Source organism: Sinocyclocheilus grahami, unplaced genomic scaffold, assembly GCF_001515645.1.
Source record: "Sinocyclocheilus grahami isolate Dianchi unplaced genomic scaffold, SAMN03320097.WGS_v1.1 scaffold21.1, whole genome shotgun sequence".
Classification (NCBI taxonomy): Eukaryota; Metazoa; Chordata; class Actinopteri; order Cypriniformes; family Cyprinidae; genus Sinocyclocheilus; species Sinocyclocheilus grahami.
The window spans coordinates 2,746,675-2,765,296 of record NW_015505200.1 but is presented as its reverse complement, the minus strand read 5'-3'; the positions used below and the strand labels follow the sequence as shown (position 1 = coordinate 2,765,296).

The following is an 18,622-nucleotide window of genomic DNA, read 5'->3' as shown; positions in this document are numbered from 1 at the left end:
GGATGAGCAATTCAATCAGACTTAAGGTCTGGGAGAATGAGCTCACAATCACGGTTGAATCACACACTGACTGCTCAGAAAAGAGCACAGTGGTACCGCTGAACACTGATGAAGACATGGAGCCCGAGCACTCCCACAATCTCTATTCAATATAATTCAACACTTCAGTTTGCTTGCTCTTCATTGCGTTTTTTGACCCCTACACAATGAAGCCTTTAATTGCACACATTTAATGTACAAAAAAACGCTTATTATAAGCAGCACTTTGTTTGCTTGGAAAACGTAAGGTAAAAAGGTAAAAGCCCAGAGTTTCTGAGTTGGTGAGAAACATGTCGGACGCAATGGATGCAGCATCTGTATTGATGGTAAATTTGTTGAAATGAAGTTGCATGCACAAAATATGATGATGTATAATTACAATAGAAAAAAAATAGGTACATCGACAGTGGTATATCGTCCACTGACCAGAGTGACTTGCACACACTTGATGTCAAAATTATGACTGGAACACATCATAACATTTGCTGTTGATTAGACTGCTTGACTGATGACTTAGACTCACTTTGTGTTTCACACAAATGCGAGTAACGCCATCTTGTATCTCAGTTATCAATTGTTGGGACATTGGAGGACTTCAGTTTTTATATTACTGTTCTGTTTTAACCTCCTCAGACCCAGCTATGGAGTTTTTGCCTCTGTAGTGGACATTATGTTTTAGTGAATTTCTCTGAGACCTCACATGCCACAGTTTTAAGTCTGGATGTCCTGTACAGAGCACTTTCAGGGCTTTCCAGAGATATCAAATGATTGGATGTTTCACCATGACCACTCCCTCTCCTTGGTTTTTAAAAATGGCTGACATTAATTTAGTGATAAAATTGTGCATCCTTATGGAAATATGATTATATTTTGTAATTAGAATTGAAATCTGATTAATTTTCAAATTGTTTGTCATAAATCAACATCTCAGGAAAATGTTATGGGGTTTCAAATCAAAATATGACTTCCTGTTATGAAACAGGACATAATTTCATACATGTCCACTGTAGAGGACACCAGGACTAAAAGCATGTTTATTTCACATTTTGGGAGACAAAAGAATTGAATATGAAAACAAATTATATAGCAATATTCTTATGAAATATTAGATATTATTATGAAAATCTGGCCAATTACTACTCCCATTATTACACTTCTTTTTTCAACATGCTGTCCCAACAGCACTTTAATATGCAAATTAGATACAGTGTATAGATAACATTGTGCTTAATGGCAAAACCAGTTTATGGAATTTTTACACACATATTGCATAAAGAAAAATGGTATATCAAATCATTTTGTTATATATTTTTTTAACATAGTTGAGAACCATCCTTAAACAAAGTTAAGTATAAAAAAAATCCTAAAACCTAAAAATTAATTGGTGATTTAAAAAAAAATCCCATTGTTTTTGCCTTTTCTATTCTTGTCATTTTATTTTTTTTTAGAAAAACTTAGTCCTGGTGTCCTCTACAGAGGACATAGCATAACATATGAATAAAATATAATTTTTCAAAATATTTATTTTACCATTTTTTTCTTATGCTCTAAACAATGTAATGACATGAAAAAATACTAAATTCACAAAGCTTTTTATTTCTGGTTCTCCTATTACTGCTATGTTTGTCTTCTTGTTAGGCCGTATGTTTTGTACATTGTAGTCAACTACTTTTTTCTTAGCATAAGCTTTAAAGTGTTAGGCTAAACAATTTCAACTCAATATTTCATTTCCCCATATTTAGTTCTTTGGTGGGTAGTCATGATAATGTGCAGAACGATCTGCGTCAGAGAGCTGATCACCTTGTCACAGTTTATTTAGTGATAATGATGGGCTGATTGCAGTATCTTTCACACTTAATTTTTTTTTTAAATAAAACAAAGAATACTGGGGTACATTTTACAAGAAAATAGTATTTCAGTTTTTCTTATTCAAAATTTCATGTTTAATTCAATGTGTTACTTGCTGCTTCTTTGTAATTATTTGAGAAATTTACTAGCAGTTTCAGAGTGAAAATTGTTTCAACATTTTTTTTTCCTAATCAGTGTACAATGGTTTAATAATAAAGTAGTTATGCTGCCTGCAGGTCCACTTTGGGCATTTGATGTTACAATATTTCAAATCTAAAAAAAGAGGCATTTTTGTAATATCTTATATTTTTATATTGTATTTTTTGAAATAATTTTCATCACTTCATCATATTTAATTATGTACAGTATGCATGGTATCTAACAAAAACAATTATTTTGCATAAAGCAAATCATGAAAGGTGAGTGATTAACATCAGCTGGTTGGTATATAGCGCCTTATATTATTTGGGCTGATTGCAGTATCTTTCACACTTAAATTTTTTTTTAAATAAAACAAAGAATACTGGGGTACATTTTACAAGAAAATAGTATTTCAGTTTTTCTTATTCAAAATTTCATGTTTAATTCAATGTGTTACTTGCTGTTTCTTTGTAATTATTTGAGAAATTTACTAGCAGTTTCAGAGTGAAAATTGTTTCAACATTTTTTTTTCCTAATCAGTGTACAATGGTTTAATAATAAAGTAGTTATGCTGCCTGCAGGTCCACTTTGGGCATTTGATGTTACAATATTTCAAATCTAAAAAAAGAGGCATTTTTGTAATATCTTATATTTTTATATTGTATTTTTTGAAATAATTTTCATCACTTCATCATATTTAATTATGTACAGTATGCATGGTATCTAACAAAAACAATTATTTTGCATAAAGCAAATCATGAAAGGTGAGTGATTAACATCAGCTGGTTGGTATATAGCGCCTTATATTATTTCTGAATAACTTTACAAAATCATTGAAACCACTCACAACAGACTTGTTCACCACCATGTTTTACATTGTCATGCCTCATCCAACGTCACATTTTGGCATCTACAGAATCAGATAATTAAAAAAAAAAACAGTTCAGTCGGATTAGATGTTCTTCATAGCGATAGTGTTTTACAGCACATTTTTTCTGAAACCTTTAGCACACACACTCAGACTCACAATGAAAATGAAATGAATCATTAATGTGATCAGTCAATTAATACTTTAATCGCTCTTTGCACTGAACATGACAGAATGGTACACCTTACAGCACTAGAGGTTTAGTTGAACATTCAAGCTTTAAAACTTAGTATGCCTGTCTGGTGGTTTTGAAGGTCATAGGAAACCATAAATTTGTATTCTGCCGCTGGCATTCTCTGAGTCTCTGGAGACTGAGGCCTGCTTCAGCTCAGCATTCAGATGTACTGGACAGCTCAGATTCAAATGTGTCATGTCCATGGGACATGTTCACAAAGCTCCAGGGCGGCCAACCTTCAACACGGCATGGTGGACAACATATCAGTTTCATATCAGTGTATTATTTGTAAATGCTTGACCATAGAAATGATTGCATCGACACAGTTTTTAGCTATCCAGTCATGAAATATATATAGCCTGCAGCAAACAAGACAATCAAAATATATCAAAGATGTCATATAGAGCACATACAGAGCAGAGCCTAAGGCTGGAAATGTACCCAAAGCCCACTTTAAACTTTATTATCTTGCACATGGGCATTATATTTTAGATATTATATTATATTATACATTATATATATTTTTGCCATTATTTTAACCTTTGTGAGAAAGAGCATTGCCCTGACCTTTTCTCAGTCAGTAGTTGCATCCTGGCAGCGGAATCTAATCTAAAATGTGCCAGGGGTTGTAACAGCTGTGGAAATACAGAAACTCTCTGTTCTGCTTAGTGCCATTGCATAAACACTAAATTTAATTTCTCCATCCTGCAGTTCGCCTGGCACGGCACAGATGTTAGAAGGAAGTCACTTAGCTAAGACTTTACATGGGATTGGTGTGCTTTTCAATTTGGCATTCAGAGAAGCCTGTGGTCATGGTTCATGGGACAAAACAATTAAGAAAACTGTGGGGGAAAGTAATTGATGCTCCACAACTTTTTCATTTTATAACAACCTTATGTGTTGCCACTGATAGGATGACAAATATTTGCATAGTGGTAACTGAAGCGAACAAACCAAATTCCTAAAGGTTATTTAAAATGTAAATTTTAAAAGCGTATATCTGCTAAAAATTTAATTTTTGTCAGTATTTTGTAGTATGTTATATATGCAGATGGCCTCAAAGGTAATACACATAAAAAAAATTTTGATTAAGCAATTTCACAGGTTCGAAATTGTAAGAAATATAGTGCACACACTCGAATAAAAAAGAAGAAAGAAAAAATAAGCCCAGGGAAGGTGGAATGAACACAACATTGCTAATAAATGTATGTGTAAATGAATGAATAAATAAATAAATATACAAGTTTGAGTTGTGTGATATTTATATATATTAAATTTTATTAAACATTTTTAATGTTTTTGAAAGTCTTATGCTCCCCAAGGATGCATTTATTTGAAATCAAAATTACAATAAAAACAGTAATATTGTGAAATTGCAATTAAAAATAACGGTTTTCTATTTTAATATATTTTAAATTGTTCCAGTGATGGCAAAGCTGAATTTTCAGCAGTCATTACTCCAGTCTTCAGTGTCACATGATCCTTTAGAAATCATTCTAATATTCTGATTTGGTGCTCAATAAATATTTATTATTATTACCAATGTTGAAAACAGTTGTGCTGCTTAATATTTTTGTTGATAAAACTTTTTTGCTTTTTTTTCAGGATTCTTTGACGGATAGAAAGTTCAATAGAGCATTTATTTGAAATAGAAATCTTTTGGAACATAACTTGATAATGTATTTAATGTCACTGTCTTGGCCTTTGAACTTATCTTTGTTATCTAGGCTTAATATCTTACATGGAAAGCAGCATTGAAAGACTGGAAGGGCAAACATAAAAAATTAAAAATCAGTTGCTTAAAATAGGTGTATAAATTATGGCCAGTGTGGTCACTTAGCAACCACTCCCCCTAAGTATATACAATCTGGGTCAATCTTTATTAACACAGCTCTGCAAAAGTGCACATCCCTCATAACATTTTTATCTCTCTGTTGTGTTTTTCTTCTCCATTGGTGAGATGGCAGCTTCCAGAGTGCTCCAATTTACAGAACCATACCTATGTCTCTTTTAAAAATGCGTCATACTGTGGAGTCTTCTCTGTAATGATGGTTTGGAGAAGACAAAAACATCAGTACCCCAGGCAACAGCAATACCGCCAGCTACTATTCCTTAGTGAGTCTCACTTCAATCTCAAAGCCAATGCCAAAGGAAAATCTATCCACCCCATTTTGGCTAAACCCTTGCTTCCAGTCTTTACTAAACTTACTCATCAGCATCTCCACATGCACCCCACTGAATTCAATCATGCTGTTCATGATGAGGCTAGCAGCCTGTTGGAATATCTGTGGGACTTGTGCAGCCAGCACCATGAGTGCAATATTGATGGATGAGGTGATTCAGTGCTTTTTACATTCTTCTGACTGTTGTGACATAATGATTGGTTAGAAAATATGCTATGAAGAAAGGGGATGTCACCCGAATGTCACATCACCAACATATGTGCATAAGATCTCCCATTATCCTTTTGTATAAATGTAATTCACATTACACATTTTTGACCTATATTACACATATATTCCAGGATTAATGTTATCATTCTTAGAGTATCAAATAAAATATTTCCCATGAATGATTGCTTTCATATCCAATACATAACAAATACATCAGAAGGCATTTTTGATGTAAGCCGAATATTTAAATCAACACCTTTTTTGAAGTTGTCTTTAGACACCAGCTTTGGAAATATCTTGGAGAAAAAAAGAAAAAAAAGGTTTGAAGTGTACAGACAGCATTATATGGCAAACACCAAAAAAGCACATCTTCCTGCACAGAAACATTTTCTTTAAACGTTAATACATCTAAAATAAGTGTTACGGAGAGCGCTTCTGTTACTCTCTCTTTGGGCCACCAGAGGGCTCCATCACCAGAGTACTAGTTTCCTCCCCGCACTACATTTCCCATCAGCCCTGTGTAACGAATCAGCTCATGGGAAATATGAATAATTAATCATAACTAGTTATAATTAATTAGGAATATTTTAGATCCGCTGTAGATATTTAGCTGACCTCTCAGGGTCAACTGTCTTGTCAATTCTAAGAACGTTAATTTCCTGGTTAAAGGAAATAACTTTCCAACAGGAATGGGTTCCCTCATAAGCATGCCTAAAAATATCAAAGACAAAATACATGATGACAATAATATACCCAATGACCTGAAGGATACACTGTTCATTCAAAGAAAGGTTTTCCTATGAATTAATTAGGAGAAAAATCTACTGTGCATTTGTGCCTCTTGCTTCTGGAAAATGCAGCTGAGAGTCTCTGCTCACATTCCACAAGGTCGTAAAAGGATCTGGTGTCAGGGTTGTTATGGAACCAGGGGCCTGTTCGGCTTCCTGGGGTGTTACAGAGTATTTGTTAAATCTAACTAACAAAATATATATTGTGTGTTTGAGTGGTCCAGACGCAACACCTGTACCTGTCACTGATCATTCTCCCACACCTGTTCCCCATTACGTTAGACTATTTAATGAGCTCTTTCACCCAGATTCTCTGCAAAGTCTTGTTTTGCCTTGGTGAACATCGCTGAGCATTATTCTGGTTACATTGGACTGCCTTCTGTTATTACCGCTGCCTGCCTTTGGCTCTTGTTGATTTGCTGCCTGCCCCTTGGACTTGTGCTCTGGATACTGGACTATCGACATTGGATTGCCGCCTGCCCTGACCTAAGACTGTCTCAGTTTCTGAACGATATCTGCCTGCCCCGATCTCAGGTCTGTCTATGATCACCGTTCTGTCCTACGATACTGCCTTATCTGTGTCTTGACCTCTGCTTGTTTGATTAAGTTTCAAATAAAACTGCAAATGGATCCCAGCCGTGTTGATGAATCATTAAAATAAGTACTATCTTATATTTATGAAACATTTTACAGGCCTGTCGTGTGTTATTTTTTTTATTTTTTCTTCTCTAATGACCAGTGTTATTGTGGCTCTTTCATGTGACTAGCTGTGATGGTTGTAAACAGTGGTGAAAAGAGCATAGCTACTTCAAAGTAATTATTACTGAGAATTCTTTCAAATCGAAATGCTTTGATTAACTCACCGACACCAACGCATTTACCTGCTTGAATAAGAGCTTTGGAAAAAGGTGTGCAGTAGTTTTGGCATGGATTCTGTTGGAAATGTTGATGATTACGGAGCTTGCTAATTGGCGATGAAGTGGCCCCAAATTAAAATTCACAAAACTAGCTTTTCTGTCTGTATGAATAAATCTAAGTTTGAAATGACATTGCTCAAAATGTCTTGCGGCCTCTTGATGGTAGATGGGGCTTGAGGCCATGCAACCTGGTGTGTAAGTACCTGAAACATCCTGTGGTTTCAACAGCACTATCCATTTGATCACAGTGCCTCTGTGATTTGTTTCAGTTGAAGAGATGCTGATTATAGGAACTAGAGAGCAGTTTTTAACCGGGTATGCTGAGTGATAAGACCCCCACCCCCATCGGTTTTAGGACACTCAAAAGGGATCACAGATGACAAATAAGAAACACCGTGGCAGGTGTCGATTTAAAGGTATGCACATTTCCAACCTTATTTGTAAATTAAATTCATCTCCAATCCTTCTATCATTTCAGGTTTATCCATTGTTATTCGAATGCCAGAAAAATATAGCTGGTTTTCCAAGTAAAAACTGCCAAATAGGCCTAACGTTTACACGTTTTTTATTCCCAGTGAATAGGAGTTAAAACTCCCACACGGCACTACTCCAATAACAGACCATGCAAAATACCCCAAAATATTTAAAATATTGCACATTGAATCCTTGCAAACAATAATAAAATCAGAGAAGGACTTTAACTGTAAGCGACACGAGCATACGCAAAACAAAGGGAACAATATGATGTTTGTTGTTATTAAAATTTTATATAGGCTAGCCCACGTTTTTATAAACTTTTTTTTTTTTCAGCCTACCGCTTAGGCAATAACATTGACAATAACGTATATCTTCAACATATGTAGTCTATGACCAAAAATGTAAGAAGATATGTTTTTAGTAGACTTTTCAAATTTGCTTTGCTTGAAAACAAAAAATATGCCGTTACAGTGTGTGTTTTTTTTTTTTTTTTCCTTCTTTTGATTTAGTTGAGTTGGTTTTGCATCAAACACAATGTGATTTTCGGTAATCGAGATCTGACAGCAACAGCACATTTTTCCACTTGGGCGAGGGGGGATGAAGTAGGAAAGTAGGGATAAGCCTTCTTGAAGTGATAAAGCTGTCACTGTTATGTAAGAAAAATCTATGACGTTGTTTAAAAACATATCACCTTCCCTATAGGGGTGGTATTAAGGATTTCAGACATTTTCTGAAGAGCTCACCCAAAAATAAAATTTTATTTACACAACCTCATGTCATTCCAAACCCATGTCTTCTTCCTTCTGTGGAATGAATTAATGAATGATTGATTGATTGATTGAATAAAGTGGATTTTGTCCATACAATAAAAAAACTAATCGTGCTGGAGAGCAGAGCCTTTGCTAGATTTTATAGGCTAGATATTTAAAAACATGTCACAGTAAGGAATCAGAAATGTCTGTTCAGAAGTGCAAACAGTTTTACCGTTTACTGCACGTTGTTATTCTCCTCGTTATTTACCTATAGCGGCTAATGAACCGGAAGTCTTACCCATAGGCTTACTTCCAAGTTGAAGAAAAAGGTGGATAGTTTGCATTAATTAAACATTTCAGTTTGCATATAAATAGATATACACAAGCCATGGATGGTTTAGAAGGTTTTATTATAAGAATACTCTGTGTATAAAACCTGCTCTCTTGAATACTCGATTTTGATTGGTCAGTCGGGGATTTGCGAGTTTAGATGTTTCACCGTCGTCTATATCAGGCCAACTTTTCTGTTCACGAGGAAAACAGCATACCCACCTTATTTTTTAGTGTGCAAGTAAACTATTTTTTTTTGTTAGTGTGCCAGACTTCCGATTCATTAGCCACTATAGGTAAATAAGTAAGGTAAAATGTGAACGGTTTACACTACAAGCCAGTGTGTTTATAATTATGACAATATATAAAAAAGAAATACCAGTTTGTAATATCAAGCAGCAGAAAAAGCTGTTTTGTACAGCAAAAAAATAACTGGAAGCGGATTTCTGTCATCGCTGTTTGCATAGAAATGAATTAGAAGTATCATAAACTGAATTCTACCTGTCCCAAAATTCTCTGTGACTTTTCTTATAAAACAGCATTTGTTTGGTGTGAATTCAAAATATTGATCAATCCAAATCGAATGTTTAATGTTGAATATTAGTTTAATACCAGTGCTGTTGATTCATTAAGCTGCATCCATTCGAGAGAAAAAAAAGGCCTCTGGTCTCTTATGCTCTTTTGCTAACCATGGAGGCTTGAGTTAAAGTCACTTAGTTCAAGTTAAAATTTTATGCACCTGCTTTTGCATTAAAAATAAGGTGGATAATGGAAAATGCGTAAATATACGGGGGCCTTTAATATTACTGTAATATTATTTAATTGTACACCCCCCCCCCCCCCCCCCCAATATTGGAATGGCCTTTTTTTCTTAACAGAAATTTGAATTCAAAATATAGATCAAATAATTTAATCTCAAATCATGCCCACATATTAATTTAGTCAATAGCTTGCAATAAGTGCTTTGCGTTGGGGTCTTTGTTTTATTTTTAAATAATAACCCCTCACCCCTCCGATATACTGAATAAATAGGAAATAGCAATTAAGTGATTATTAAGTGACACTAGTTAGTGCTCCAACATAATTGGCAAATATATGATGTGGTGCACAGACACATAATGTTTGTTGTATCTACCAGTTCATTCAACATTCATTCCACAGTTGCAAACAAAATTACCTCTTAATCATCGCTAATGACTAGAATTCAATAGTTAGACAAAAATCACTCTTGTTGTTGCGTAAATGGTTCGACCTGTGAACTTCCATTCATCTGCATACTCAGACATCACTTTTGTTGAGGTATGTTGATGTGGATTCTGTATACACAAAACAATAGCAAAGTATTTATTTTTTTTCATGATTAACAGGAGCCCTTACAGATTCTAAGCTATAATGCAATCCCACTTTTAGTTTCTGTTCAATAGAGACAGGACTGACAGTTGTTTGTATGTTATTTGAATTTGGGATTTCTATACCATTCACATGTACAGCAGCAAATATAACACTGTTATATTTCAGCATACTGTGGAAATATATGCAGCTCATCTGTTTCCTTTTGACTGATCACGCTCCGTAGTAATGAACCCTTGTAGTTGTTCTTCTCACTCTCTGTCCACAACAAAGTGGATTTATTTCAGGCATCGCTTCTCTTTGCTTGTTAAGATTTGTTCCCCTTCTATTCACTGCAGGAGTGTTTCTGTAAATTTAACATAAAAGGACAGCTCAGAATCTACAAATGGAAATAGAGTATACACAAGCAAAGAGAAGGTCCGCATCTGAGGGAGTATACATGAACATTCAGGTGTCTTTTATGTTGTTCTTTTCTGTACAAAAATAGCAGATCTTAAATTTCCATCAATTATCTAAAACAGCTCAGTAACAAAGGTAAAAAAAAATCTAAGAATGATGCAGACATTTGCATTTCCTTTTTTCAACAAAGTAATCTAAAAAAAAAAAAAATCTATTTGCTATCTACATTTTGACTTTAGCAGCAGGGGATATTCACTCTAATGCAAGAAACATGATCTGCTTTGGAAAAGCAATCAGTGGACCTGTGACAAATAGTGCAGCTGAGATGTTCAATCTATACTCTCTCATTATAGGTTTTTTCTCAGCTGTTACAAATACTGTGTTGTGAAGCACAGCTTTCTGGCTGTCTTGCAGCTGATTTCCCCCTAAAGCGATAGTGAAATAATTGCAAGGAGCTTCTTGCAGCAGGTCAGACTGTGATCTCTGTGACAGTATTCTCCAGATGGGTTACTCACATACTTGGGACTGAATCCACATCCTTTCAGTTAGCAGCCCAGATCCTTAAACATCTTGAACACCACACCCAATTTAAAAACACAAGGCAGCTGCGCTGGCACCGTTTACCTGCAGCGCTGCAAGAAAAAATGTCTGTCTGCTGTAATGAGGTGGTTTAGCTGGTTTTGTTTGTCATAAAACTATTACTGGAAAGAGCTGACCATCCATTCGAGTTCTCATTCAAGGACATGTCAAAATGCAAATCACATTCCTGGTTAAAATCCTTTTCTCCTTACTGCATGGGTGAACGAGGTTCACAGTTTGTGATCAATTTTCATGTGTCCTTCATTTTAATGTGTAATCAAAATATCATTCTCCACCAACATCATGATGTACTGAAGCTTGTTTCCACCACAGGATAAAAAACTAAAAAAGGTAATTGCAAATTTTTATCAAAATTTGTAGAAAGTCAGAATTGCAAGTGTGTGTTTTTTTTTTTCTGAATTGTGAGATATAAACTCACAATGGAGAGAAAGAAGTCAGAAGTTTGATATAAAAATCTTTTAACCTTCATGGCGGAAACAAAACAGGATTGTGAAATGTAGGATCAGAATTCAGAAAAATTGTGAGGAAAAAATGTAAGAATTGTGAAATAGAAACTCTGAATTGTGAGATGTAAACTCTGAATTGCAAGAACAAAAGTCAGAATTCTGAATTTATATCTCACAGTTCAAGCTTTTATTCCTAGAATTGCGGGTTTATATCACACAAATCTGATTCAATACTGAATTGCAAGAACAAAAGTCAGAATTCTGAATTTATATCTCTCAGTTCAAGCTTTTATTCCTAGAATTGTGCGTTTATATCACACAAATCTGATTCAATACTGAATTGCAAGAACAAAAGTCAGAATTCTGAATTTATATCTCTCAGTTCAAGCTTTTATTCCTAGAATTGTGCGTTTATATCACACAAATCTGATTCAATACTGAATTGCAAGAACAAAAGTCAGACTCATGAGTTAAAAATATACAATTACCTTTATTTATTACCCTGTGGCAGAAATAGGCTACCGTAATGATATCTTATCTGTATTCATTTTTCTTAAAGAAACTATCCAAAACATGTATGAAGCTTTTAAGTGCTGAGATTTAAGATTAATGCTGGATTTGTGAGCCCTTGTTTAATTAAAACTTGACGAACAGCTCACTACTGAGATTCTTAATTAATCTAGCACAAAGAGCTGAAGAATCTCTGTGGCCTGACACTGAGAACACATGGGTCCGTATGCACCATCCGCTTGGCTCAGAAGGCAGAGATATGACACGACAGCACTTCCGGATGAGCTGGAATAAAACGTCAAGTTTGCATCATTCAGCCTTTTATTAATCTGCCGCTCCAGGCCTGCTGATATCGGACATGTGTTCCTTTCAGGCAAGCGATGTTAAAATGATCATACATCATGTACTCTCAGATGCACCCTTGTTTTGTGACTTTCACTCACATATGCTTCACAGGCTTTGACACTCATTAAGTCCTATTTACTAAAGCTGAAAAGCTTTTTGCTCTCTGGTTTTTAGCTGTGGAGATGTGCCTAGAATGAATAAAACAAACTTAGGACATTGATTTGGTTACACTGTTGTTTGCACTTCAATTTCCCTCACTTAACCCAGGGAGATATTTCATTTAAATAGTCTCTCGTCCCCCATCCAGCTATGTAATGTTTTAAACTGATTATATAGGAGATGACTCAGGCTGTCTCTAGGACAAATGCAATCTTTTGGTTGGATGGAATTCAGTGCAAACTTACGTAATCGCACAGCTTGCATTCAATAATAGAAAATGAATCATAAATCTTTTATCATGCCCTGAAGATTTGGAAAATTACCATGCATTCAATAACAGGAGAATCACCTTATGTGCTGTCGATCCTATCTTTATTCTAGAAGACCTTCAATGTGAACAATTTTTTTTCATAATTCATAATTAGATGTTCTGTTTACGCAGTGTACTTATTTTTTTATATTTTTTTGGAATACCATGCATAAAATGGCCCTATTACTTGACTTATATCACAGAAAAATATGTCCCTTTATTTTTATATTATTTATGTACTATTGTAGTATTTATTAACATTTTTAATTAACTTTAATTTTTATTTTATTATTTATTTTCTTTTTTCTTTTTGGTTTTGATTTTAATTTACTTTACATTTTAGTCATTTTGTCATGTGGTTTTGTCATTTTTTTAAATATTGATGTTTGGCTTTATTTTTTATTTCAGTATCTTTCAGTATTTTTATTTTAGTAACTTTTAGTAATTATTTCACTTAGTTGTCAAACAGCATTTCTATTTTTTTTTTTTTAATGTTTAATCTACTATTTAATATGTTCTATTTCAGCTGTATTTCAGTACAAAAAAGCCATGTTTTTTTAGCTAATATTGATGTTTGGCTTTATTTTTTATTTCAGTATCTTTCAGTATTTTTATTTTAGTAACTTTTAGTAATTATTTCACTTAGTTGTCAAACAGCATTTCTATTTTTTTTTTTTTATGTTTAATCTACTATTTAATATGTTCTATTTCAGCTGTATTTCAGTACAAAAAAGCCATGTTTTTTTAGCCAAACATAAAACACTCTGCTTTGAGAGTGCTACCTTTGATGTGTTCGGGTTTGCTGATCTGTCTTTGGAGGGCTGGGTTTTAGAGAGACGACGTCTGATTAGCAAAGTAGCTGTAATCTCTTACAGCACCATTAATAGCTCTAATTAATAAAACAAACACATTCACACTTAATTAGAAACTGAGGGCTGTGGCTCAATGACATTGCTATTACAAAATTATGAATTGCATGAATGGGATTGACCTTAAACGACTTCAAAAGTCAGTTATTAAAATTCAATGTGAACTATTTCAGCATATGAAATGTTTATTGCAATATTGAGTTTTTTGGCCCCCCCAATGTACACCGATGGATGGATTCCAGGCAGCCCTCATGAACCAGGCACACTATCAATAGTAAATGAAAAAGCCTGACTTTGCCACAAGGAAAGAAAGCTAATGAAAGCCTGGCCATAGATTTAACTGTTGGCTAAAGTGATGAATTTCTCAGGGACAGACAGACAATTGGTGTGAAGCACAGCATCCTGAAAATAAGACTCCCACAGTGCCTATGTGTTGACCATTTGTGGAACTGATAAGCTTATATCAATGTGTGACTGACAAATTGTCTGCATCGAAACTATCTCACACATATTTGATCTGTTTACTCACCATCTCACAAGAATTCACAGTTCCGAGAGCACAGAGCATATATCAGTAGTAATGTCTGATGTCTGTTTGAAAACTATGCTGTCCTCAGAAATGACATCTGCACCTCCAGTTAAGCATCATTAAACAGACTAAGTGGTATTCAACTGGACGTGTGAGGATTTTTTCCCTGAAGTTTAGAATGATGATGGCAAGTCATCAATGGATTTTCTCCCGACACTAAGCTTGAATATAGATTTTTCGCATTATTGGGAATTTACTGCCGTCGACTGGTTGAGAGATGAACTACAATGAGTTTAAATCAAAATTATTTTATACTTTAGTACGTTGTTCTTTTTTCTGACAGTTATACAAAAATATTGTTTATTATATTTTCTTCCTCTTTTTCTTCTTTTCTTCTCTCTGCTTACAATCAGTTTTTAGTTTACAATAAATAGATACAAATTTACATTTATTCATCTTTTTTCTTATTCTGGCTGTTTACAATCAGTTTTTCTCCGATAGATAGATAGATAGATAGATAGATAGATAGATAGATAGATAGATAGATAATGTAAATAGTAAAATATCGCTTAGCAGAGCAGTTAAATTCTATAAATATGTTTAAATTGTACTTCCTTGGTTTTTTAATTAGATCGACCAAAACGTTTTCCAAACTCTATAATCTCAATCAGAGTTTATTCAAATCAAAGAGAAACCAATATATACACACATACTGGTGAAAAATGTATAGCCTGAATGCACTGTAAATCGCTTTGGATAAAAGCGTCTGCTAAATGCATACATTATTTTTATTTTGTATTATATGAGCTGATCGGAGATCAGAAAGAGGACGTTAATATGGGAGAGAATAAATCAAAAGTGGCAAGAGAGGTGGGACTGAGAAGGGAAAGGTAGGCACTTATATCAAATCCAAAGGGAAGTTAAACATAAAATTGTTGATAGTGGAAATCGGAGAGAAGAAATTGTGTTAGGCTAAGACTGGGACATAGCTTATTTAATAAAAAAAACACTTAAATTGTTGATATAGTAACTAGTAAATGCTGTAAATTTGGTTATGCTAGCATGTATGGAAATATTTAAACCACCTGTGTTACAACTTACCCCGCGTTACTTTGTGCCCCGCGCTCCTGTATGTGTCGGGATAAAGGTGGGAGAATGGGTGATTTAGTCTGTAAACCTCTTTTCTGATCCACACTCCGGAGCAGAAAGTGGCGGTAATGCACCAATACGCTGGATGCCAACCCCCGTAAAAATATAAGAAGAATAAGAAAGAGGACGTTTTGAGTCACGTGCACAGCTCGAGCTCGTCACATGATCAGCTGACTGCTCCTTCCTCTCTCTCTGCTGGATGCAGGATTTCCAGCCTTCGCCGCTTCGAAGGGCTCACAGGGATCCATTTCTCTTCAAAATACAGCAATCTAAGAGAAAATAACATCACAGTAGCTTTAGGTGTATTCGCGTTAGAACCTTTAGATAGCAACACTGGCGCTGTTGGTGGAGTGGATGATGAACGGGCACGCAATTTTATACACCGGGGTCACTTTGGCCTTCTGGGCGACCATCCTGATCGTCGGTGAGTGCTAATGAGACCAGCTGACATAGGCGCATAAATAACACACGCATCTTCATAGAATCGTGTTTACTTGATTCGTAATTTCTCTTCAAAATACAGCAATCTAAGAGAAAATAACATCACAGTAGCTTTAGGTGTATTCGCGTTAGAACCTCTAGATAGCAACACTGGCGCTGTTGGTGGAGTGGATGATGAACGGGCACGCAATTTTATACACCGGGGTCACTTTGGCCTTCTGGGCGACCATCCTGATCGTCGGTGAGTGCTAATGAGACCAGCTGACATAGGCGCATAAATAACACACGCATCTTCATAGAATCGTGTTTACTTGATTCGTACATGGCTAGGTTTCTAATTCTTTTCTGTTTCTCATGTCTCTTTAACCGGATAGCCTTTTTTTTTGGCTTGGCTAAACTGACGTTAGCTGTCATACACTATCACGACTACGTCAAATATGAATTTAAATGTAATTGTAATTGTATTAAAGGCTGTTGTCATAAAATATTCGTGTAAACAGTTGAAAGTGGAGTTACAGAGAAAGTACCAATCATTTTTAAGGCTGTCAATGAGAATAAGACATACTGCTCTGACAAAGAACGTCTTTATTATGTCAGTTGGAGTTGAAATGTTTGTCTGGTAAGTTAGGCTGTCTGTATTTTCATCGGTTCTTCTCCACACATTGGCTGTAATCTCACAGAAGAGCAGGACAATTTAGTTCAATATGTAGCAAGTCTGTGTATTTTTATAGTAGTTATAATGTAGTTGAGCAGGGTTTTATGACCAAATGAGGAAGATGGCTCTCACATGACTGTGAGCTTCCACATATGCCCTCTGTGATTCTGCAGAAAAAAGTGTATCCATATTATGCCATTTACATTTAGTCATTTAGCATTTATCCAAAGCGACTTACAAATGAGGACAATAAAAGCAGTCAAAACTAACAAAAGAGCAACAATATATTAGTGCAAATGACAAGTCTCGGTTAGCCTAACGCAGTACACGTAGCACACACACACACAAAGAAAAACAAGTAACGTTAGAATAGAAAGCTAGTGTTTATTTGTTTTTTGTTGTTTTTTTTAAATAAAAAAAAGAAGATAAAGTAGAATTAAAATAGAAAGTGTTAGAGTTAGAGGGTCAAATAAAGGTGGAGCAGATGTGTTTTTAGTAGTTTCCGCTACTCGAATTGAGTTGGGCAGGTCGTTCCACCAGGAGGGAACAGTTAATGAAAAAGTCAGTGAAAGTGATTTTGTGCCTCTTTGAGATGGCACAATAATATGCCGTTCACTTGCAAGCTTCTAGAGGGCACATAACTCTGAAGTAATTTATTCAGATTATGCCATTTTACAAGACATAACACTGTGTTTAATTTTCCTCGAATTTAAGCTATGAGTTTCTTTTTAGGTATAGATTTTGTCACTTTTAAACTTACATTTCTGGTTTGTCTTAAGCCCTTAACTCAAACACTACTAATCCAGTCTCTCTTTTCCCCCCCTTCACAGGTATTTGCTATACGATTTTTGACCTTGGATTTCGATTTGATGTAGCATGGTATGTGTTCAGTAAAACCAGTTTTTTAAAGTTTTTTTTATTTTTTTATTTTTTTAAGTACAACTTGTCTTGTTCCCTACAGTAACATTTCTGATATTCACAAGACCTAATTTAAGACTTGAGATGAATGAAATGCTCCCGATGCAGTCTAGCTAACCTAACCTTTTGTGTTGCAGGTTTTTAACAGAGACTTCTCCATTTATGTGGGCTAATCTTGGAATTGGCCTGGCCATCTCTCTATCTGTTGTTGGAGCTGCATGGTGAGGCTGTCCATTTCCTCTTTTTAGTCTCTTACAGAAGTTGACAACTCAGAAAAAAACTTGGTGGAAATTTTGACATGTTGTAGTTAGGGGTGGGCGATATGGCAAAAATATCATATATAATTATATTATTGTGATTCTTTGTTGGTTTTAGGGCTGGGTGATAAATCGATTTTATCGATTAACTCGAATGTGTAGTTTACGTCGACTTGATTGAATGAAAATCGGTTTTCTCTTTAACATCCCCTCTGGGCTCCCGTGGTTCCGAATGGGCTCAGCCCTCCCCCCGCACGTTTGCCATAGAGTAGGCATGGGCCGGTATGAGATTTTGACGGTATGATAACCTTAAGCGAAAATATCACGGTATTGTCGTTACAGCTCTAAAATGTGTTATTTTTAAATGACTGGGTGAAAAAACACAATATATTTTGTTTTTGAGCAACATAAAGGAATATTAGAAACAGTAGAATTTGTTTATTTTTCTTTGATTAGTTTCCTAAAAAGAAGAAAAATTAACCTAAATCTGTAATTAGTTATTTAATTAGTTATATAATTCATATACATATCATTTATATTATTTCATGTCATTTAGTTATATAATTTTATATACATAATTTGATTTAATAATAACCCAATTTGAAGCAAAAACAGAATGTTCTGACTAGCTTTGTGAAATTATACTACCTGAACGAAACAAACAGAAGCTCTGAATGAGACACAGATTCACTCTCTGACAGCAGGAGGCGCTTCTGGAACACCACATACGGCGTTTCCTTGTTTATTATTGCTGTAAACAAAGCAGCACTGCGCTGAAACATTGCATTAATATGAACTATACAGAGACGAGATTAAAAGAAAATACCACATAAACTTTTCTGAAGACGGTCAGTTCACCTCAGAAACGCATTCATATAAACCCCCAAATCAATATTG

General features: G+C 34.9%; 1 protein-coding gene across 1 annotated transcript in view; it reads left to right on the top strand.

The window, feature by feature from the left end:
- The first annotated feature begins 15,975 nt into the window (after nucleotides 1-15,975).
- The window catches only part of LOC107558273 (V-type proton ATPase 21 kDa proteolipid subunit-like), a 9,501-nt gene continuing 6,854 nt past the window's right edge, over nucleotides 15,976-18,622 (top strand). The window contains exons 1-3 of the mRNA XM_016241908.1: nucleotides 15,976-16,136; nucleotides 17,381-17,429; nucleotides 17,606-17,689. Coding sequence (XP_016097394.1) covers nucleotides 16,067-16,136; nucleotides 17,381-17,429; nucleotides 17,606-17,689 — 203 coding nt within the window. The 5' untranslated portion in view covers nucleotides 15,976-16,066. The remainder of the gene's footprint in view (nucleotides 16,137-17,380; nucleotides 17,430-17,605; nucleotides 17,690-18,622) is intronic.